General features: G+C 44.8%; 2 protein-coding genes across 2 annotated transcripts in view; both read right to left on the bottom strand.

The window, feature by feature from the left end:
* LOC147115125 (uncharacterized) overlaps positions 1-11,068 on the bottom strand; it is a 57,193-nt gene extending 46,125 nt beyond the window's left edge. The window contains exons 1-2 of the mRNA XM_085992130.1: positions 10,203-11,068; positions 9,144-9,275 (exon numbers count right to left, since the gene is read on the bottom strand). Coding sequence (XP_085848256.1) covers positions 9,144-9,275; positions 10,203-10,763 — 693 coding nt within the window. The 5' untranslated portion in view covers positions 10,764-11,068. The remainder of the gene's footprint in view (positions 1-9,143; positions 9,276-10,202) is intronic.
* A 1,902-nt stretch (positions 11,069-12,970) lies between these two features.
* Positions 12,971-24,455, bottom strand: part of c7h18orf63 (chromosome 7 C18orf63 homolog) — a 93,777-nt gene continuing 82,292 nt past the window's right edge. The window contains exons 8-11 of the mRNA XM_085993986.1: positions 16,993-17,089; positions 15,002-15,123; positions 14,358-14,367; positions 12,971-13,066 (exon numbers count right to left, since the gene is read on the bottom strand). Of these exons, the coding sequence (XP_085850112.1) occupies positions 12,971-13,066; positions 14,358-14,367; positions 15,002-15,123; positions 16,993-17,089 (325 nt within the window). The remainder of the gene's footprint in view (positions 13,067-14,357; positions 14,368-15,001; positions 15,124-16,992; positions 17,090-24,455) is intronic.

Raw genomic sequence — 24,455 nt, forward strand, 5'->3', positions numbered from 1 at the left:
AAAGCCTTCTGAAAGTCCAAATACACCACATCCACTGGTTCTCCCTTATCTATTTTACCAGTTACATCCTCAAAAAATTCCAATAGATTAGTCAAGCACAATTTACCTTTTGTAAATCCATGTTGACTTTGTCCGATGCTGTCACTGTTTTCCAAGTGCTCTGCTATCACATCTTTTATAATGGACTCTAGCATTTTCCCCACTACCGATGTCAGGCTTACCGGTCTGTAATTCCCCGTTTTCTCTCTACCACCTTTTTTGAATAGTGGGGTAACATTAGCTACCCTCCAATCCATGGGTACTGTTCCAGATTCCATCGAATGCTGGAAGGTGATCAGCAAAGCATCAACTATTTCTAGGGCCACTTCCTTAAGTACCCTAGGATGTAGATTATCAGGCCCTGGGGATTTATCGGCCTTCAATCCCATCAATTTCCCTAACACCATTTCCCTACAGATACTGATATCTTTCAGTTCCTCCCTTTCATCAGACCTATGTTCCCCGACATCTCTGGGAGGTTATTTGTGTCCTCCTTTGTGAAGACAGAACCAAAATATGTATTTAATTGGTCTGCCATTTCTTTGTTCCCCACATATAAACCATGGTGCAGAGGTTGAGGGAGGAAAGCGGTGAAGGTATCTTGGTGAGAAACTTGGCGTGGTACTTGAGTGGGTGCTAGAGAGCGAGGATTTTAAAGGAGAGCCGAGAAGGGTGGAACACAGTGAGATGCTCCAAGGTGCCAGAGAAGCAGGACAGGCCAAGGTGTGATTTGGTAATAAGGACAACACCATCACCACAGTGGTCTCGGCAGGGCAGGTGGTGGAATGTATAACCAGGTGGAGAGGCTTCATTAAAGGGGAATGTGTCATCAACTGTCAGCTAAGTTTCCATCAAGGCCTTGATGTCGATGGAATCGTCTACAATAAGCTCATGGATGGCAAGGGCCTTGTTCACAAGTGAATAGACGTTCTGGAGGGAGATGCAGAGAGGGGCGGTGATAGGTGATCTGACTGAGCATCCACAGCTCTCTGGGGTAGAGAATTCCAAAGATTCACAACTGTTCGAGGGAAGACATTTCTCCTTATCTCAGTCCTAAATGGCCTGCCCCTTATTCTGTGACTGTGACCCCATGTTCTAGATTCCCCAGCCAGGGGAAACATTTTCCCAGCATTAACCCTGTCAAGCCCCTTAAGAATTTTATATGTTTCAATTAGATCATCTCTCATACTTCTAAACTCCAAGGAATATAGGCCTAGTCTACTCAATCTCTCCTCATAGGGCAATCCCCTGATCCCAGGAACCAGTCTAGTGAACCTTCGCTGCACTTCCTCTAAGGCAAGTATATTTTTCCTTAGGTAAGGAGACCAGAACTGTACACAGTACTCCAAGTGTGGCCTCACCAATGTATAATTGTAATAAGACTTCTTTACTCTTATACTCTAATCCCTTTGTAACAAAAGCTAACATACCATTTGCTTTCCCAATTGCTTGCTGTACCTGCATGTTAACTTTCTGTGATTCGTGTACAAGGATACCCAGGTCCCTCTGAGTGCAAATATTTCCCAGTCTATCACTGTTCAAAAAATATTGTTTTTTTTGTTTTTCCTACCAAAGTGGATAACTTCACACTTCCCCACATTGTATTCTATTTGCCATGTTCTTGCCCACTCAGTCAACCTGTCTATATCTCTGTTCTGGACCGATGGACATTATGTGACATTCTGGATATTTTTACATGCAATAGCACCCTCTGGTGGCGGTTATTGTGTTAACAGTTTGTATGCTGGAAAGTTCATCTGATCTTTCTTCCTGTGTGAGGTCATTTGACCTTTGTTCCTTTCTTCCTGTGAGTGGTCATTTGACCTTCCTACCTTTCTTCCTGTTGACCCCAGGAAGCAGTTTTGCCAGGAAGAACCTGACTTGAGTAATGAAGAATCTGCCATGAGAGGTTCCATTTACAATCCAATGTAATCTGATTTCATATGTTAGGCCAAGCGCAATATCTTTTCACAAATTTGTTCAAGTAAAGGCTTCAAACAGCAAACAGCTTCACGAAGAATTATTTTGAATAGAGTGTTTAACTTGCTGGATAACTAGATAGGAGCACGTCTAGAGCGGCCAGTACAGTGAAAAGATAGCAATACGGCTAGCAGTGAAAAGATATCAGTGAAAAGATAGCAATACGGCTAGCTGTGAAGAGCGGAGCAGGAGGAGCCCAGAGTAAGCCTTAACCTCGTAGAGCACATCTACCTCACATCAACATGTCAGAAGATAATAACGAAAATGCTTTGCAGCAAGTAGAAGACCTTAAACAGGCAGACGAAACTGTAGAACGTGACAATCGGTCTATAAGCACCGGTTACTACAGATCGCAAGTTGGTTCACGGTCATCGGGTGGTTCTAGAGTAAGCATAGCCATCGCCAAAGCACAGGCTAAACTAGTAGCAGCTCAAGCCAGAGCTGCGCATATGGACAGTGAAATAGAAATAAAAGTAAGACAGGCCCGTCTCCAAGCTGAACACCAAGCAGAACAGGCCCGGCACCAAGCGGAACAGGCCCATCACCAAGTGGAACGCCAGGCTGAACAGACCCGTCTCCAAGCCACATTAGAGGCTCTGCAGCAACAAAAAGAGATAGATGCTGCATTAGCCGAGACACAAGTATTCGAGGCAATTTTGGAGGGAGCTGATCCCGAGACAGCTTACAAACCTTTAATTCCCGTTCCGTGGCAGAGTCCACGACAGCGCACCATAGATTACGTGAGCGACCATGCCGACATACAGTTTACAGGAGAAAGGGATGGAGGCTCACACATCTCTACAGACGCAAACACTTCGTATAACATGCCACAAGTTGCCAACCAAGGTCAAAGCAGACGGCGTGCCTCAAGCCGCAGAGTCTCCGCCAGCAGAACGGAAGACATGGTGCAAAGGAATAGGACGCCGAATAGAGAAAGTCAGAGGCAAATCCCCTCTCGGTCCCTTGAGACCCCCAACAGAGCCCCCAGCCAAGGCAACCCTGGCACAGGTCCCAGCACCTATGACCTCGCCAAATACTTTGCACGCACCCAGCTGGTGACTTCGGGGTTAATCAAGTTTGATGACAGGCCGGAGAATTATCGGGCTTGGAAGTTCTGCTTCCACGATGCCATATCGGGCTTAGACCTGTCGGCAGGAGAAGAGCTCGGCCTCCTTATCAAATGGCTCGGCCCAGAGTCCGCCGGACAGGCCTGCAGGATAAAAGCGGCCAATGTGGGGCAGCTGCCAGAGGGGTTGAAGAAGGCTTGGGTGAGGCTGGAAGAAAGCTACGACTCACCCGAAGCCATTGAAAGGGCTCTCTTTGACAGGTTGGAGAACTTTCCGAGGTTGATGAGTAAGGAACCCCAGAAGCTCCGCGACCTTGGAGATCTGCTGTCGGAACTCGAAGCCGGAAAGCAGGACGGCTACCTACCCGGTCTATCGTACTTAGACACTGCCAGAGGGGTAAGTCCCATCATTGAGAAGCTTCCATTTAACCTGCAGGAGAAGTGGATAACGTTTGGATCAAAGTTCAAGCTAAAGCACAACGTGGCGTTCCCACCATTCTCTGCGTTCGTTAAATTCATCCGTAAAGAAGCCAAAGCCAGGAACGACCCCAGCTTCAACTTCTTCTCCTCCCACCCAGCACTTGCCAGAAGAGACAAGTTCGACAGACATGGAAAGACACCAATATTTGTCCACAAAATGCAAGTGTCCTCAACTGAGCACACAAAGATTCAGAAGAAACCTGAGGATATGAGCAAACAATGCCCTATCCACAACAAGCCCCATCCTTTAAAGAAGTGCAGAGGCTTCAGGGTGATGTCCCTGGAAGATCGGAAACAATATCTTAAAGAGAACTCTATATGTTTCAGGTGCTGCTCGTCCACGAGCCATCTCACTAAGAACTGCAAGGTAGATGCAAAATGCACTGAATGTGAAAGTGATCGGCACGTTTCGGCACTACACCCAGGCCCAGCTTCTTGGAAGTCAGAGACGCCTCCTCCCGCATCAGAGCACGGCGGGGAGAGAGAGGGAGCTGCTGGTACGGAGATTACATCAAGGTGCACCGAGGTGTGTGGAGAAGGAGTGAGCGCAAGAGCGTGCTCCAAGATATGCCTCGTTAATGTGTACCCTGTAGGACGTCGCACACTAGAGAACAAGCCATCTCAGGTGAGCACACTCAAGACTTCCATCTTGGAGAATGGTCGTCCAAGCTACCTTACCCCATGCAGTAGACAGATCCGCGTGGTGTTTGACTCCAGTGCACCATATCAGGGCGTCTCTCTCAACGACGTACTCCTCACAGGGCCCGATCTTAACAACAGCCTCTTGGGAGTACTCATGAGATTCAGGAAAGAGCCCGTCGCCATCACTGCCGATATCCAGCACATGTTTCATTGCTTCGTGGTGAGAGAAGACCACAGAGACTTCCTCCGCTTCCTGTGGTATCGGGACAATGACCCTAATAGAGACATTGTGGACTACAGAATGCATGTCCATGTCTTTGGGAATAGCCCATCTCCTGCTGTCGCCATATACGGACTAAGGAGGGCTGCCAAGGAAGAAGACGACGACTTTGGCAGTGATGTGAGAGGGTTCATCGAACGAAAGTTCTATGTCGACGACGCATTGAAGTCATTCCCGACCGAAGCAGAGGCCATCAGTACCCTCGGACGAGCTCAGGAACTACTTGCACTATCCAACCTCAGGCTGCATAAGATAGCCTCTAACAGACCAGCAGTGATGGAGGCATTCCCCCCTGAAGATCGTGCTAAGGACGTCAAGGACATAGACCTCTTCACTGATGACCTCCCCCTACAGCGTAGCCTAGGGGTGTCGTGGAACATAGCAACAGACACGTTCACGTTCCAAGTCCTAGACGCCAAGAAACCCTTCACATGTAGAGGAGTGCTCTCTACAGTCAACAGCCTATATGACCCTCTCGGCTTCTTAGCCCTGTCACCATACAAGGCAGGCTGCTCCTCAGGGAACTCTCCACATGCGCTGAAGAGTGGGATTCACCTCTCCCTGAAGAGATGGAAGCAGAGTGGGACAGATGGAGAGACTCACTCCAAGACTTAAAGGAGATCCGAATACCTCGCTGCTATTCGTCTTTCTCTCCCTTAAATGCCCAATTCAAAGAGCTTTGTGTCTTTGCAGACGCATCCGCTAAGGCCATTGCAAGTGTGGCTTATCTGAAGGTCACCACTCAAGAAGGACAAAGCAAAATCGGCTTCGTCTTTGATAGAGGCAAGTTGGCGCCCCAGCCAGACCTCACCATACCCAGGTTGGAACTGTGCGTAGCAGAACACAACCTACCCCCTCACAGCAGTCTACGGAAGCTGCATCCTATCATCGACAACCAACGGACTGTCTCTGAGGTGGTTCTTCTTTTGTCGCCAGAGGACTCCAGTGACAAGTAGAGTTCGGACTATGTGGAGTCGTTAATGACCCCAGACGGGGAGTGTTCTGGACCGATGGACATTATGTGACATTCTGGACATTTTTACATGCAATAGCACCCTCTGGTGGCAGTTATTGTGTTAACAGTTTGTATGCTGGAAAGGTCATCTGATCTTTCTTCCTGTGTGAGGTCATTTGACCTTTGTTCCTTTCTTCCTGTGAGTGGTCATTTGACCTTCCTACCTTTCTTCCTGTTGACCCCAGGAAGCAGTTTTGCCAGGAAGAACCTGACTTGAGTAATGAAGAATCTGCCATGAGAGGTTCCATTTACAATCCAATGTAATCTGATTTCATATGTTAGGCCAAGCACAATATCTTTTCACAAATTTGTTCAAGTAAAGGCTTCAAACAGCAAACAGCTTCACGAAGAATTATTTTGAATAGAGTGTTTAACTTGCTGGATAACTAGATAGGAGCACGTCTAGAGCGGCCAGTACAATCTCTCTACAGCCTCTTTGCGTCCTCCTCACAGCTTACTTTCCCACCTAACTTTGTATCATCAGCAAACTTGGATACGTTACACTCAGTCACTTCATCTAAGTCATTAATATAGATTGTAAATAGCTGAGGCCTAAGCACTGATCCTTGCAGTACCCCACTAGTTACAGCCTGCCAACCTGAAAATGTCCCGTTTATTCCTACTCTCTGTTTTCTGTCCATTAACCAATCCTCAATCCATGCTAATATATTACTCCCAATCCTATGAGTCCAACCTTTGTGTAATAACCTCTTGTATGGTACCTTATCAAATGCTTATTGAAAATCCAAATACACTACATCCACTGGTTCCCCCTTATGCATCCTACTAATTACATCTTCAAAAAACTCTAATTTGTCAAACACGATTTCCCTTTCATAAAACCATGTTGACTCTGCGTAATCATACAGGAAACTCTTTTTTATCCGGCACCGACGGGACCGGCGTGGTGTCGGTTGATCAAAAAGTCCGGATTACAGAGAGGTATACTTACTAAGGGACGAGAGCCCCATACACAGCCACAGATCCAGGCATCCCTGTTGCATGGCAACAGGTGCAGGAACCCCGGTTACCTGGCCACAGATCCAGGCGTCCCTGTTGCATGGCAACAGATGCAGGAACCCCGGTTACACGGCCATAGATCCAGGAACCCCAGTTACACCGCCACTAATATGAAGTAAACCTTACCTGAACCTACTCCTGAATTTTGCCGGTTAAGAGAGATTTCCGGTTATTTAGGTGTCGGTAAAAAGAGAGTTTCCTGTATTATGATTTTCTAAGTGCCCTGTTACCACGTCCCTAATAATAGATTCTAGCATTTTGCCTACTACTGATGTCAGGCTAACTGGTCTATAGTTCCCCATTTTTTCTCTTCCTCCTTTCTTAAATAGTGGGGTTATGTTTGCTACCTTCCAATCCTTGGGGACTGTTGTAGAATCTAGGGAATTCTGGAAGATTAATGCCAGTGCATCCACTATCTCTGCAGCTACCCTTTTAAAACCCTAGGATGCAGGTCGCCAGGTCGAGGGGGGCTTGAGGCACTTAGTCTCATTAATTTCTCCAGTACTATGTCTTTACTTATACTGATTTCTTTAAGTTCCTCATTCCCTCTAGACCCTTGGTTCCCCATTATTTCCAAAATGTTTATTGTGTCTTCTACCATGAAGACATATGCAAAGGCTGCAATTTCGCCGACCAAGGCGGGTCTGGGGTGGCCGGGGTCGGTGTCGCAGTCCCAGCCCGCGGCCTACTGCAACCCATACTCTCTAAGTGATTTTCCATTGATTGGGCTTGTTAAACCCACCCTGCGAGGTTCCTGGACAATTAAAAGGAAGCGGGTCTGATGACGTCATTTGATGACGCGACATCAGCCGGTTTCCTAAAAGGAGCCATGTCCAAATTGATTTTGACAGTTGTGCTGTCAGTGTTCTACAGCATTGAGGTGCTGCAAACATTGACAATGACTGCACAAAGTTGCACAGCTGCACCCAGGCTCTCACATGGCTCCCTCCATATGCTTATGGAGGGAGTCACAGCACGCAGGGAGGTTCTCTTCCCTTCCCATGGGCGGAAGAGACCACCCCATGACATCAATGCAGCCTGGTTGCACGCTGCACAGGAGAGCACAAGCAGGGATGTCATAAGGAGGACCAGGCTGCAGTGGCTCAAGCCTCTCAATGATCCCTGTAGATCACGTTACTGCCAAGCTCATCTTGCTGTGCCACTCATCACATCCATGTCACTCTGCCTTCCTTACCCTACTCCTGCACATCTTTACTCACACCAACTTACTTTGCACCTCCACCCATCCCTCTCTATCTACATTATCACTTCCTCATTTCACTAGCCACCCCTCACACTCACCCTAATCCTACTGCAAGCATATCAACTAACAACACACAAGGGGAGGCACTTGGGTGGTTTAGCCAATGTTCATGTGAAGTTTTTGTTAATGTGCTGTCAAACAGTGAAACCTTTATTTTCAACACTTTGTATTCTTGGACAGATTTGTGTGCACCTTTGGAAGTGGCTTAGTGAGTTGTAGTGAATGGTGAGACATAACGGTAACCCCCCCGCAATGGTGAGGAGTGTGAAAGGAATGGCTTGGGCATTGTATGGATGCTTTATGGTGTTGGTGTGGGGTGGTGCCAACCTGGCACATCATTTGGCATCCAGGATGTACAGCGTCAAGTGAAGTAAATCTGGCCATGATGAGGCCATCCCTGGCATCCCGGGCAGCAATGTGGTCGGGTGCTGATGCCCTATGTTCTGTGCAGCATCAGTTGATTGCGGAGAAGGTTGGTGTTGTTGTTGTTACTGCTGGTGGGCCCGGTGATGCTGGTGTTGGGGCTGATCTTGGTGGGATTCTGAGGACCAAAGTGAGATATTTTCAAGGGCAACGATGCTGATGGAATAGATGGCAGGTGAGGTTGAGATGACAGAAGTGATCTGTCAATGGTGAGAGGGGTTGTTCCAGTGAGGTGGCACTGGATAGAGAGTTGGCTTCAAACACTTTCAAGCTGCAGAAAGCTCAATATGTCTTCCAAATGCAGTAACCAACAGTTTCTGAGCTTTGAAAGTGAACAGCTGTAACATGGGATCTTTCCTACAACTTTGGCAGTAGTCAGGTCATGAGATAATTCAATGCTGAATCCTCTCATGACATACTGAGCTGACGTGTTCCCCGAGCAGCGGGTAACCCGTGAGGGAGCATGTAAAATTGAAATGTAGGCTTAAAATGACAGTTAATTTTGTTTACAACCCATTTAATGATGTGAATTGCCTCCCCTGCCGCTTGGTGTTGGGTCTGTTCAGCACTGACAGACCCAACACCTGGGAGACTCGCGTGGAGGCGGGTTGACAGTGGGTTCCCTACCCGTTGTCAATCTTTGCTATTTTGACAGCGGACCTGCCTTCGAATCTGCCCTCTGAGCGCCGGTAAAATTCAGCCCAAAGTATTTGTTTAATGTCTCTGCCATTATATTCTACTCCCTCTCTTTGGCATGCTCCTAATGGGAGTTTGCCATATATATGAAATGAGGGCTCACCCCCAAGATCCGGTAGGGTGACTCATTCTTACCTCAGGGGAGCACAAACTTCACAGCACATCCATCCCAAATACCTGGATTGGAAATTCTACTCTATTTTCTTTAAAAAGCCAATCAGTAAAGATGAGAGCTTACTTCACATTTCCTTTTTTCAGCTCCTTTCTTATCAGAAAAATGCCTTCCTGTGAAAGATTTTAAGCTCAGATGTTGAGTAGGCGTTTGCCTTCCTTGCTTAAATGGTTCCTTTCTATCAAATGCATCTAGTACCTGGAAGGCAAAATACAAACAAATAATGGTATATCACAGAAAACCACACTTCTTAATTCTAGAAATTATATAAATTAGCAGAGCTTCTGTGACATTGCTGACAGTGAGTCATGCAACAAATCTGTCCAGATTAGAGTATGCCTGTCAGTTTTAGGTAGCTGCAGTTCAGAATTAGCAACCATTTTAAGACTGTTTGGTTAGTGTGATGCACTTTTTTAATGCAGGGATCCCTCCCCAACCGCGGGGGATATGTCCCTGAAAACCCCTGCGGTTAGTAAAACCGCGGTTGGCAAATCCAGTATAAACACAATAAAAAAGATAAGAAGCATATAAATAGTATAAAAATCATGTTTTTTACCTCATTCCTAAATTAAAAACCGCGGATACGCGAATTTCACTGCCGCGGTTGACAAAAATAGTCGCAGAGTGGAAACCGTGGATACATGAAATCTACGTATGGCAAGACCGCGGTTGGTGCGGGATTCCTGTATACTAAAATAAATACAAATAGAAAGATGGACTGTGTATTGTAAATATACCACTTCTCTGTAGCAAGGACTGTAAAAAATCATTAACAATTCATAGAATCATAGAATTTTAGAATGGTCACAGCACAGAAGGCCATTCGACCCGTCAAGCCTGTGCCAGCTCTCTGCAAGAGCAAATTAATTTAATTTTAACTACACTGGTATCTTGTTAACAGGTAATAGACTATACGGCCAAACAGTTGCTTTCAAACAGTTGCCTATAAAATATCGAGTTATACTAGCAGTCATTATTTATGAGAAATAAATTCTAACTATGTATGTGGATAACTATTATGCATCTAATTTTATTTTAAAAAATTAAGTCAGCAAGAAAAATCAATGCACATGTTAAAATATTAAAAAACACAGAAATGACTTGAAATACAAAATCTTATCTCACTTGTTTGTGTTGATGATTTCTTATCAGGTTGTCATTCCACTGTGTGCATGATCCATCAGAAGTTGCAATACCAACTGTATTTTTGCCTCCCATCTGTGTATTTGTACTGCTCTGGTCTTGAATTTTTCCAAATGTTTGAAGTGGTCTAGCTCCAGGCTTCATCATTCCTGTACTTGTGTTTGACTTGTGAAGCAGAGCATCCTTGTATATGTTTATCCCTGTATCTGAACTTGAGTTTTGGATCTGTTTAGCACTTGGTTTTTCCACTCTTGTATGTGCAACTGACTTTTGCCTTTGTGCAATGTCTGACAAGACCATTTCTTTATCCCTCTTGGATTCTTGTTCTTGTATATTGTTTGGCCTTTTTACTTCTATGTTTGCAGTTGATGAATTTAGAGTTAAAAGTTTCCTTGAGTTATGTTTGACATACTGCGTATTTTTACTTTCATTAATACTTGCACTTATGAACTGTTTATCTTGTTGCAGTAGTTTGCTTTTAAATATAGGTATAATCCTATAAGCACTGACACCATGGTTATATGAAGTGGAACGCACTTCCATCTGATGGGGTGTAGCTGACCTAGCATCTTGTGATTTTTCTACTTGTGTAGAATTCTGGAAAACCACACCGGGCTTGTCTGTTGATCTGAATGTGCTTCCACATAGTATAGCTGTACCTACTGACCCGGGCTCCAACCTTGTATTTACGTCTATTTTCTGCTCATTGTCTAAGAATCTGGTCTTTTGACTTCCACCAATTGGATAAATTGAAGAGCTTCTGTTGATGACATATTTGACTGTGGGAACCTGCGTTAGAGCAGTCTTGAAGACAGGCTTGGTAGTCAGGTTTGGTGGTCTTGTCTGAACTGTCTAATTTATAAACACAAACATTACAATAATATCACCATAGCTCATAGATACACATAACACAAAATTCTTATCTGTATTGAGGTGATTCTGCAATCTCACACATTCAGCAGAAGGGAAGCCGCTCAGAGGGAGTGAAAGTTGGAAAAATCAGGCTACAATGTTGTAGCCTTATGTTCAATTGGCACCCCCAGTGAGTGCTGAATCACCCCTATAAATTATAGTAAAACTTTAATCCCACTCCTCCTTTTATCAGCAGGAGAAATACCTTTAGTGAGAAAAAAATGATGATGTGCTAGCTTATCATTCAGAAAATGTAGTGCATGGTCAGGATGCATGAGTAACTCCAAATGGCAGGCCTATAATATATTTGGAGTGTCACAATTAAGGCATAAGTCAGGGATGAAAAAAGTCATGAAATTTCCATGTATGCTATGGCGACTGCTAATTGGTAGCATAGCATAATGCAGTGAACTAGCCAAACAGCAAGTCCTTCTTTTTTCAATGGGACACCCAATGATTAACTCCATACATAAATGTTTTTGGTCCTAGGTTTAATTACTATACCAATGCTACTATGCATAGCCTCATATATCATATGTTGTGCCAAATGCACCTTTCTATTTTTACCTGAGAAACGTTGAGTTCATTGGTAGGATAGTAAGGCTTGTTGGTCATTTTTACTGGTAGTCCACAGAGACTAGGCAACTTTATTTTTAAGTCAGAGAAGAAAGATGTCAGTACTGCTTCCAAATCCACTCTTGGGAAAAACTGAACAGGTTCACTTCTAATACAACAAAAAGGGTAACTGAATTGTTATATTAAGGATGTAACTGTTTCTGTGATAATAATATTTTGGAGATATTTATGAATCAGATCTACAGTGCCTCAAATTTCCTCAACTCCTACCTCAAAAGTTGACCTCCAATCCATTGGTATGGCACTTTCATTTCGCACACCACCATCCTCCGGTCTCTTGAAGTAAAACTGCCAGCTCGAACCAAATAGTTTTCCACTTCTTAAAGAAAGAGCCTTTCATCCCAAGTGGAATGATAGCATTTTAGCTCACTGCATCACTAGAAGGATAGCATTCAAGCTCAGGGCATCACTAGAGCACTAGAGTCTTATAAAAGTATTGGTTAGCAAACCAAGGCAATGGTGATCAGAAAATTCACCCTAGATTATCTACGTCACCAAATGGCATTTAACAGAAACAATTACAGAATATACAAGGCTCCTCATGAATAAATATTGTTGTTCTCATATCTTCCCTGGTAGTGGAAAGATTTGCCAACTGATTAACAGTCTGACAGGCCGCAACGTAAACACTCCTTCCGTGGTCGTAACCATTTTTTATACCAGCCGATACGGTGGTTAGTCCTATATGGCAGGAGGGTTCTATGGGCTCCGATAACCCATACGGTGAGGGGGCCACCCACACCGACCAGATGGGAGTAGTCCACTGGACGTCAACCCAAAATTCAGAGTTGGAGCTCCGGTCTCCACTCTCCGGGACTGTCTGGAGTGAGGTTTGGATCTTTGCAACAGGACAGTAAACTTCAACTAACAGTGAACATCTGAAATAAAAACAGAAAATGCTGGAAACAGTTAGGTCAGGCAGCATCTGTGGAGAGAGGAAGGTAGGGTTAACCCCAATGTCTAGGCCAACTTGTTTGAATAAACTTGTCAAGAGATTTACAGACTTTTCAGAGAACACAGCGAGAAGGTCATATGGGTGACATTCCAAAAATCAAAAGCATCTTAAAGAACACTTTGAACCAGATGATTTTGGTCACTGCCCTTGAAGAAGTTTGTTTTATGTGCTTTACACACTAGACATGATGTTGATTATCAGTATGCAAAGGAAGTAGAATACAGTTATATAATGGAATCTTCCTACATCAAGGATACGTAAACAGCTTCTCTCCAATCAACTTGAAGTACACAGTGTAGTAAAGTGTAACGTCATCATTAATCTCTGGGAGGTTATAACCATACTACAAAAAAAAATCATTAGTAATGCTATCCACACTTATTGATTTTCTTTAATTGAATAAATCACGTAGAATTAACAGGAAAGGTATTTTATTCAGTTTTAAAGACAGTAATCATTTTTGCATGGATTGGAGCTTATTCAATGGGTTAAGATAAATTATAGAACTGGTAAAATAAGAGACAGCGGCCTAGAAATTCAGTGGGCTGCACCACCAGTTAGCGCCTAAAGAGGGCACTCAGTGGCTTTAGCGCCACTGGCCACGCCTCCTGCGATATTTAGCTGGGGCGCTAATGGCGGCATTAGCCTGTTGTGCTGCGCCGCCACCGATGACGCCATCGGTGTGCGCAGTGCCCCGCTACCACCCCGATCTCGATATTCGGTAGTGCCCGCCTCTGTAGCGCCATTCGCAAATTGCGCCCGGTTCACGGGGCCTTCCTGTGGCGGCAGTGGCGCAAATTAAGGTGCAGGTGCGGGGCGGCCATTTTTTTTTGGCGGCCGCCTGCCAGCACCTCCGTCCCTGGCCTCCTGATCTCCCCCCGCAGCAGCGCTGGCTGTTTTCCGAGAGCCCGGCACTTCTCCTCGGTGCCGGGCTCTTTTGCTGGCACTCGCGATCTCCGATCACGCTGGTGCAGGCCTCTCCCCCTTAAGAATGGGAGGAAGGCCTGCAGTGCCGCAGCGCGACGCTGCGGCACGTTGCGCTGCGATATTCAGTTTCAGCGCCCTAAGAGGGACGCGGAGCGCCTCGAGCCTCGCCCCGTGTCCCTCTTGGGGCGTTCAAGCTGAATTTCCGGTGGTCGCTACTGCTCCGATCGCTGCGCTAACTCTGGCGCCCAGGCGAGCTTGGCGCCCCGTTTGCGGCCCCACCAAATTTCTCCCCCAGCTACTTCTTTCAGGTCATATATATGTGGGGGGCAATTTTGTGAATGGGGACGCGTTGGAGGCGGGACTGCTGCTTGTCGGGTCGATGTCCCACCTCCATCGATTTGTGGCCAACCCACGCTATTTTCCCTTGATTGACCGTGTTAAGCCCGCTTGGCGGGCTTAACAGGCCAATTAAGGGAAAGCCGGTTGCACAGCACATCAATGTATGACGTTTCATCTGTCAAAAGGTTTTGACAGATGAATTGTCGTTGTTTGACAACTCTGTGAAGCTGTGAAACAGTGACATTCTCTGCATACAAGACCTCATCAACCTTCTTTGTTTTACAGAAATGAGATGTTTGTTGCATCTGAGAATGCAACGGCCATCTCTCATCTGCAACACAGGGGTCTGAGACTCTCCGCGTACAAACCGACTGAAGCCTGCAGGAAGAAACAAAGGAAAGTACACTTTTTAAAACACTTTGCACTTACCTCAGGTACTCACCTCTACACTCTTGCACCCATCACTTACCTTCACACCACACTTTTGCACCCCCCCAATCCTCGCAGACCCAGTACTCGCCTCGCTGAGCTGGTGTGTTTTGGAGCCTTCGGGAAGCCCGCACTTGTTAGGGCAAAAAGGGGATAATCCTATTTTCTGCCTGTTAACGGCAGTTAATAGGCTTTAATCCCTTCCCACCTCCAAGGAGACGGGACCCGGAGCGGGACGGCTGCCTGTCTCCTGGGAAGATGGCATGGAGGCAGGTTGGGGACCCGCCCCCAAATTCTGCCATTTTCCCGGCAGTCCCGCCACCATACCCACTTCCCTAGGGCTGGCAAAATCGCCTCCATGGCGTTTGTTTGCCAATTCTAAAAGACTATTCCTTGTTGCATAACCTTATTGATCATACAAGTCTTTCACTACAAAGTTCTTTGAAGAGATGCACTCCCCTATGACAACTAGGAAAAGGAGAAAGCTTTGCTTGGAATAAATCTTTGGTATAACTATAATAATAAATGTCAAATACACTTAAAAAAAATTTTTTGAATCAAATAGCCACTGCTGCATACTTACCTGAAAGCATCCACTTTGGTGGATCTGACCTGGCTCTGGAGTTGTAACTCCCTCAAATATGAATGGCTCCAGAGCATGGGCAACTCCCCTCCATTAGTGATATTACTGGAGTAGTCACCTATCTACTCAATAAAACAACAGTTCTCGTAGCAAAAACTCAATCGGGCTGATTTCCGGATCAGGCACCCACAGTGAAGAGCTGCACTCCCAGGAAGCACTGGTCGAGAAATCCTGGGCCTGCGACCAATGCTTTTCCTTCCATTCACATCAATGGATGGAAAATCAGAGGCTACAGGCCTGCAATTTCCTGATCAGCACTTCCTGTGATTGCCCCTCCTCGCTGGGAGCTCCTGATCGGCGAATCAGTCTTAATTTATAAGCTTCCCCACAACACCACCCACTATTACAGTCTAAAGCACCAGAAAGTTGCTCAACTGATCTCCCAAAATGTTTCAGAGACAACACAGAGTAGTGATGTGAGAAAAGAAGCAATTAGGCAACCAGAGGACTGATCAAAGAGGTAGGTTTTCAAGAAGTTCTTGGGGGAAGGGAGAGCTATAGCAAAGTAGAGGAGGTTAGGAAGAGCATTTTTGAGTGAGCTCTGCGACCAAAGACGGAGAAAGGGAAATGTGCAAAGGAGGCCAGAGTTGCAAGAGTGGAGTGTGTGTGAACACTTAGGCTGCAGGAGGCTGTAAAGGTAGAAAAATACAATGCCATGGGAGGATTGTAGATGAAAACAAGTATTTGAATTCAAGGAGTTGGAGATGGGAGGTTAATGGAGATTCATAAGCACATGGGTAATAGGACTGAGTGTAGGATAGAATGTAGGTGGTGATGTTTTGGACAAGTTGCAGGTCATAAAGGTGGAACTCAGGAGGCCGGCACAGGAGTGTTCTGACGGAAGCAACTAACATTTTGCATCGCTGGATACAGACTGGAAACCATCAGTAACTTGAAAATTCAGTTGGATGAACATGTAGTGCTACAGCAGCACTTGTCTTACTGATTGTATAGATCAGCTGTGCAGCTCCACAGTGGCTTTGAGGCAAAAAGCCTGCATTCTTAAGACCTGAAATCTCTTAAAGGAACAGGCACCACTCTCCCATCTTACCTATGGAAGGTAGAATATAAACAAAAGAAAAACAAATGAGATTTCACAAAAGATCAAAATGGACAAAACAAATTTATAAGTGCAATAAACATTCAAATTTTGCACTCAGTCACAAATGTCCTACTGGAGGAAATGAAGGTTACTTTCTCACACTACTGAATATGAGGTGTGGAAATGAATTAACTTAGTGGAGTAGATTTTCAATTCACCACCTGGACTTAAAACTGGCGTTGTGGATTTGCGGCATATTGATTTCAACGGGAATGAAAATTGGATGGTTGCTATAATGGACAGCCGATCCGCAACACCAGTTTTACGCCCGAGTGACACGTTGAAAATCTACCTCAGTATTTTTGTTTTAAATGGGGTCATTTTTCCAGTGTTGCTGTATTCAGCCATGGTTGCATAATAGAATATCTTCTGGTTATTCAAAATGTACATTTCAGGGAAATATCCACTCCACGAATTGTTGTTATTTTATAGCAACTATAACAGACAATTTGACTATTCAAACAGGCGCACAAAATTGGTTGCCTGTCCAAGAAATTAATTTGGTCACTGCCCTTGAAAGTTTGTTTTATGAGCTTTTATCTTGTTTTAAATAAAAACATACTTGACATGATGTTGATCGTGTGTGCATAACCAGTTGTACTTGTGAATTTTGCACATGGTCCATCAACACTAGTTTTCCTGGCCATTTGCTGTGCGTAACATGGTTATATGAAACTTTTTTGCCACCATGTTATTTGGGTGCCTTCGGAACAGCATGACCCAACATTGTTTAAAAATAAATGAACAATTTTCATTTTATGCAATACACGATTAAACCAAATTAAGTACTAATTTTCTGAAATAAAAGTCAAAGGTCTTGTTGTCTCACCATATTTTTCCAGTGCTTTTGAAAATCTCTGTAGGACTGAAATGGACAGTGTGGTGGAATCTCATGGCTGATGCTGACAATTTGCCCCTTCTTCATACTTCATTATAAAAAAGAGCAATTAGAAGTGAAAAGCTGAACATCCATAGTCATCTCATTACTTTATGTGGCATATCAATAAGAAGATCTCCTTTTTGGTCTCTCATCGGCCCCACCCTTCCTTGAACTATCCTTTCACTTTTTATATGTTTAAAAAAGGTTTTTGGGTTCCCTTTTATGTTACCCACTAATCTTTTCTCATACTGAAGCTCAGCAGGTAGCAGCAGTAGGTGGGGAAACGAGCACCGTAGGCTGGAACAGGTTATCTTAAACCTGATATGATTGAGTGGCAGAGTCACAGCAGGCGTGGCAGACAGTGTCGTCCAGTGGAACAACACAATCCTGACGGCAGAGGAGTCAGGGAAATCAAATATGAGTAGAGGACCTGCTGTTTAAAACAGCACAGTAAAAACACAGAACAAGCTGTGTTGGGGATGGGTAACGTGCTCTTAACAGGTACCCATAAACTTGTAGATGGAACTAAAAATGCACTCACTATTATGGGCAGGAATCTTAAGCAGCCCAGGACAGGAGACTGGAGGAAAATTCATGGCCAAGGAGGGAGTTGCAATGGAGAGAACTCAGTAAGGATTAAAAACAGAAAATGCTGGAGAGATGGAGGTAGGGTCAACATTTCAGATCAATGACCTGCTGAGTGTTTCCAGCATTTTCTGTTTTCTGTTCAGATTCTCAGCATCTACAATATTTTGCTTTTTGAGCTCAGTATGGATCTGTCAGCCCAGGAGCCATCTTTTACAAGACTACTCAGTTTGTATTTGCCCACAGGGACATCTGAAACATAAAAGATATTAATTATCTGTATTCCCAGGAAGGGCAGGGGGGACAGTCAGGTACAGTGTGTGCAGGATGCTGACTAGAAGAAGGAAGATCCTACAATGTAGGCAATATTTCCTTCTTCTACATAACATGGACTAAATTGGGCTGTGTAACGCCCATTTTTTAGGTGCTATGCTGCCACCTAATGCTCAAAAATAGGGTCCAAGATGTGCAATCATCTTGGTAAAGGAGATTGCGTTCGTGCACTTAACAAGTGCTGGCAGCATGCAGAGCAGACAGTTCATGGTGCGAATCACTGTGCAACGCTGATTTGATGCCAGCACTGACATTTTCCAACTGCACAGTCCAGCCAACGCCCTGTCTTAACCTTGCACAACTGAACATGACATTAAATGGAATAAAGGACCCCTCCACCCCACCATCAGCGCTATTTAAAAGGATCATGAACTACTTACAGGTTAGTTGCTGGATTATTTCTTCTGGCTGCTTGAGCAATGGTACATGTTTTACAAGCTATCCTTTAGCAATACGTGCCGAAAGTTTGAATAGTCTACAGGGAGTGGTCTGGCTGGTGCTGAAGTACTTTTATGTTCATTTAAAAGCTTGTGCTGAAACAAGTTTCTTCCAGACAAGGGTGGCCTAGTAGGGCTTCCTCTGGGAATTGAGCTTGACTGGGAGAATGAAGAGAGGCCACGCAGAGCAGGACAAGCTGCTAGAAGAGGGAGGAGGAGGAGTGGGAGAAGGGCTCTCAGCAAGAGGCCATATCCACCGAGGGTCTTTAGGGAGCAATTTTCTTACCTCAGCTTCAGCGACGACCAGTGCATGAGATGTCTTCAGTTCACAAAAAAGGTGGTGAATTAAATCTGTCAACTGCTGCAGCCACAACTGCAGCCTCAAAGTAGGACAAGGACAGTACTGACTGTGGCTCTTAATTTTTATGCATCTGGCTCCTTCCAGGCTGCTGCTGGAGATATAAGCAACATCTCACAGTTTGCAGTACACTGCTGCATAAGGGATGTCACTGAGGCTCTCAATATAGAGAAACAGTTTAATCTCATTCCCTCTTGCCAGAGAGAAGCAGGCGGAGCAGGTACAAGGGTTTGTACGGATTGCAGGCTTCCCCATGTGCAGGGTGCCATTTACTGCATGCCTTGCATATGCCTCATCTAAACTCGGCCATTTTCATGAACCAAAAGGAATTCCACTCCATCAATGTGCAGCTGATGTGCAACCACAGGCAGCGCATCGTGCAGGCGAATGCCCGATATCCTGGCAGCTGTCACGATTCCTTCATTCTGCAGCAGTTTTCTGTTTCAACTCTATTTGACCCACCACAGCAAGTCAAAGGTTGGCTACTGGGCGACAAGGGTTGTCCACTCGTGACATGGCTCATGACTCTGGTCCGGAACCCATGCACACATGCACAGCAGGCCTACAATGAGAGCCATGCTGCCACAAGGAACATTATAGAGCACACCATCGGCATCCACAAGCAACGCTTCCGCTGCCTGAACCGCTCTGGAGGAGCCCTGCAGTACTCAGCTGAGAGGGTATGAAAATTTGTAGTAATATGCTGCATGCTGCACAACCTTGCCATTATGAGGGAACAACCCTTGCTACCATATATCAGGCGAGAAGCTGAGGAGCAGGAGCACGAGGAAGATGGGGAAGAGTAGAAGGAAGTGAAATAGGAAGAACATAAGAAATAGGAGCATTTGACCCCTCGAGCCTGCTCCGCCATTTGATAAGATCATGGCTGATCTGGCTTGGCCTCAACTCCACTTTTCTGCCCGCCCCCCCATAACCCTTGACTCCCTTATCATTCAAAAATCTATCTCCACCTTAAATATATTCAATGATCCAGCCTTCACAGCTCTCTGGGGTAGAGAGTTCCAAAGATTCACGACCCTTTGAGAGAAGAAATTCCTCCTCATCTCCGTTTTAAATGGGCGACCCCTTATTCTGAAACTATGCCCCCTAGTTCTACATTCCCCCATGCATCTACCCTGTCAAGCCCCCTCAGAATCTTAAATGTTTCAATAAGGTCCCCTCTCATTCTTCTAAACTCCAATGAGTATAGGCCCAACCTGCTCAACCTTTCTTCATAAGGCAACCCCTTCATCTCAGGAATCAACCTAGTGAACCTTCTCTGAACTGCCTCCAATGCAAGTATATCCCTCCTTAAATAAGGAGACCAAAACTCTACTCAGTACTCCAGGTGTGGTCTCACCAGTGCCCTGTACAGTTGTAGTAAGACTTCCCTACTTTTATACTCCATCCCCCTTGCAATAAAGGGCAACATTCCATTTGCCTTCCTAATTATTTGATGTACCTGCATGCTAGTTTTTTGTGTTTCATGTACAAGGACCCTCAGATCCCTCTGTACTGCAGCATTTTGTAGTCTCCCTCCATTTAAATAATAATTTTGCTTTTTTATTTTTCCTACCAAAGTGGATAATTTCACATTTTCCCACATTATACTACATCTGCCAATTTTTTGCCTACTCACTTAACCTATCTATATTCCTTTACAGATTATTTGTGTCCTCTTCACAACTTGCTTTCCCACCTATCTTTGTATCATCAGTAAATTTAGCTACATTACACTCGGTCCCTTCATCCAAGTCATTAATATAGATTGTAAACAGCTGAAGCCCCAGCACTGATCCAAGTTGGATTCCACCATGCACCTTGACATTGTGCGTAGGCTTTCTGTAAGCCTTTCCAGTGCACCAAGTATTTGGTTATGTACACCCATCAGCCTTCTTCTGTAGCCTGGCATATCAAAGTCCTCATCTGAGTCCTATGCAGCAGAACTAGTGTGTGACCTCACCCTCTGGCGAGGTGGCACTTGCGCTATCTTTTCCCCCCACCCTGGCTCCTGCACACTTGTGCCTAGTGTCGCACTACTGCAATACCTCCTCTATCCTAGCCTCTAAAATATACATAGTGTTAGTCTCTGAGCTGGTGGCTGCAACTGTAAGATCGAGTGACGGTGTCTCTTCATCTTCATTATCTTCTTCCTTTTCCTCGTCTGACTGGGAAGGTTCCAGTTTTTGGGCATCTGAAATGAAAAAGTGACAAGGGTTGGGTTGTGTTGAGGGGAGAGGAGAAAGTAAGAAGTGTGTACTTACACCATCTGCAATTTGTGAGTCAAATGAGATTGTGGGACGAGGAAGAAGTGGGAAGAGAGAAGGAGGATTAGGTATGCAGATACCCTCATCATGAATCCCTCCAGTGGCTACGGCATCAGTGATATCCTTTTCCGTAATGGCCAGCACTGTCATGGGGGTTAAACATGCAGGCACACTTGTCCTCCTCCAATTCTTTCCTGCTGCCTCTTCTTATGCGCCACCTTCTCCTGCAAGAGAGAAATGTGTCATTGAGTGTCCTGCAATATGTTAGGATGATGTGGCTGTCATGGTTGAATAGCTGCCAGTACGTGTGAGCTGTGAGTGCGAGGCTTGTAACAGTGCTAAGTGTGTGAGGGTGAGGTAAAGCATATGAATTGAAGGGTTGAGTATTGATTGATAGAGATTGTTGGTAGGTGGGTGATAGGTGTGTAGAGAATTGAGCAGTGGATGAGGCTAGTGGTGCAGTTGGTCGGATATGCCATTGGAGATGAACTCACTCACCTTGGCAACTCGTGTAAGATCATTAAACCTCTTCCTGCACTGCATCCATGTTCTTGGAGCAGCACTCCTGGTATTGACCTCTGTCGCTACTTCTTCCTACTGCCTGCTGAGCATATGTCTGGAGTGCCTCCTGCCCTCCTGTGTATACAGGATGTCTCTCCTTCTCTGCACGTCTTGCACTAAGACATCCAGTGCATTGTCAGGAAACCTTGTATGTTCAGCCATTGCTCAAAGTATTACAGCCCAGATTCACTTTTTTAAAAATTCCCACCAGATTTTGCAGCCACAATGCTCCTCTGCCTTTAAGCAGCGCTAGCCACTTGCAATATCAGGCCCCCTGCTGATGCATGCAGCCAATGAACAGCACGGGGAGCGTGGGCTGCACCTAGCAATCATTTAACGTATTGTCTGCAATGCAATGAACGGGCACGAGATAATTGTGTACCGCGATACCCACACCCGTTTTCGGGGGTTAGCCAATTTAACCCCCCATTCCATCTTCCACACACCACTAATGACTAACCAAGTTATACCTCAGGACAAGGAGCAAGGAAGCCCTTGTGGGGGTGGAGAAAACACCTCAGCCACCAGAAAATAAATACCAAACAAGATTTATTTAACTGCTGCTAATTCCAAACAGTAGTGTTTAGAAAAATTATGTGGGTTACCCCATATGCTCCATTAATGGACACTATTTCAGGAATATCCAGGAAGCTGTGGATGACCTATAACTGACCACGAAAATTTCTTCCAGCTAAATGGTAGGAATGCAAAATATTTGTAGGAAAGCCATGGTTTATGCAACAAGTACATTCAGACAATGCAAAACAAATAGTTGATGTGATTGACAAAGTTTTGGTACAGTTCACGCAGTATACTAGAGACCTATAGTAATCTATACCATGGAACCCCATTTGTAGCACCAATTTGAAGGAAAGAATAAAAGGGGTTTTTGACCTATAAGAAAATGGATACTACCTTTGGTGCGAAACCTGGGTGCATCCAACGTACCAGACCATTAGTATGCTAATTAGTTGATCAATGACCAGTACCTGGTCATTAACCCTATGTGCTGAAACCAGAGGCATCACATGTGTGGTCTTCCATGACAGGTATATCAGATTACAAATGCTGAAAAAAATTACAATAATTTGTGTAAAACTAATTGACAGTACCAGTTTGGTACCAAAGGTCATTAATCTGGATCTAATTTTTAGATTAGCCACAGAGGGTGTTCTTTACATGAATTTGAAGCAAAGGGGTTCAAGAATTTCATCGTCATATAAGCATGGATAGAGCTGTGATTCAGTCATAAGTCAACAAGATGTTGCAGGTATTTAAGTCTCCAGGCTGACTTATCCTCTGTCCTTGAGCAGAAACACAGGAACTGATGACTAACTGGTGACACAAAGATATCTATCAATGGGTAACTTCAAGTCTGAAATATTCTTGGCTACCTACATATAGATCTTTCACTCATGCGTGTGGATTAACAAGCAATTGAGAGCATGGTTGACTTGCCTTAAACCCGAGTCTGAAAGTACCTGAGGGCTAAATGTAGCGTTCACAAATCAACCCTCTTGATGTACCAGCTAGAATGGCCTGTGGTCCACTTGTCCTGAGCCCACTTACCCTATAGGTGAGTTTCCCATCCAAACAGGAAAGTATCCATCACCAGGGTCATTTGAGAAGTTGGTGGCTTTAACAAAACACTCTTGAGAACAGTTTCTCAGCTCCACAGCAGAAGCTTACATGAGCAACCTGCAGAGAGGCTACTGACAGAGCAGGTTCAATTGGAGAGATCTCATAAAACTGTTCAGTATTTGGAATAACAAAGATGACTGCCATATTCAGAACAAGAACACAAAAGCAGTGTTCTGCTGTGCTATTTGATCCCTTGTGAAGACACCAACCTCTGAAGGACTGCAAACTGGTTTGAGCGCAAAACAACTTTTTTGCAACATAAGGCCTTGATTGTTGATTAGACTTGCATAACTCACGATGAAACTGGATTCCTCAAATATGGTATTTTTTGGACTGTTATCTGAGCGGTCTCGCAACAATTAGATAAACGTGGAAGCAATGCGTCAAGGTGCTTCCTAACGACATATAGACATTTCATAGACACTATGAGACATACAAGCATTACATTAGTAGCTGCAACCCTGAAAACTGAACCTGAGATACCTATGCATGACAACATAAAAGTAGGCATCCTTTGCATCGATTACAGTCGGCCAGTCTCCTGGACTTCCAGTATAAATTTTGTGAGGCCCCAGCTGCTGGCAGAGCAGCAGCTTGCAAAATTTACCCAACTGCCTAAATAACCAACTAATTTTTGTACCGTCAACTGTCCCTTGTTTAGGAACTTGTTCAGTGCTGCAAGATTGAGGATGGGACAGTAGGCTCCCAATGCTTTGGGGACCATGAACATTTTTGAATAAAAGCTATCCCATCCTGACTTGGATGCACCTGCTTGATTACCACAAGCAACAGGTAGTCTTGGCTGCCAGTTTATCTATCTGTCAAGGGTTCCTCAGATAAGACCAAATCACAGCACAAAAATGTAGAGGGTAGGCCATCCCGATTGTTGTGTATGTACCTTTAAGGGAATAACTGGTCTCAGACTGCAGTACTGGTAGTGACCACCCCTGTATAAAAGGCCCTAGCAGGCTTCTGTAGTTTCAGTTTCCAGGTTGTCTCCATTCAGTAAAGACTTGTTATAATCAACTCCTGCCATCCGTGTCTCAATTATACACGGACATAATACCGATGGTCTTGTGATGAAATATGCCGTTTGTAGTGTATGTACCCATCTATCTTTAAGGGAACTATTGAATGTAACCGTTCACCTTTAAGGGAACTACTTTAGGTGTGGCACTATTTGTTTGGCTTCTGTATACTGTAATACCGATAGTGACCACACCAGTATAT

Source organism: Somniosus microcephalus, chromosome 7 (assembly GCF_052327205.1).
Source record: "Somniosus microcephalus isolate GS21.2 chromosome 7, FLI_Smic_1.0, whole genome shotgun sequence".
Classification (NCBI taxonomy): Eukaryota; Metazoa; Chordata; class Chondrichthyes; order Squaliformes; family Somniosidae; genus Somniosus; species Somniosus microcephalus.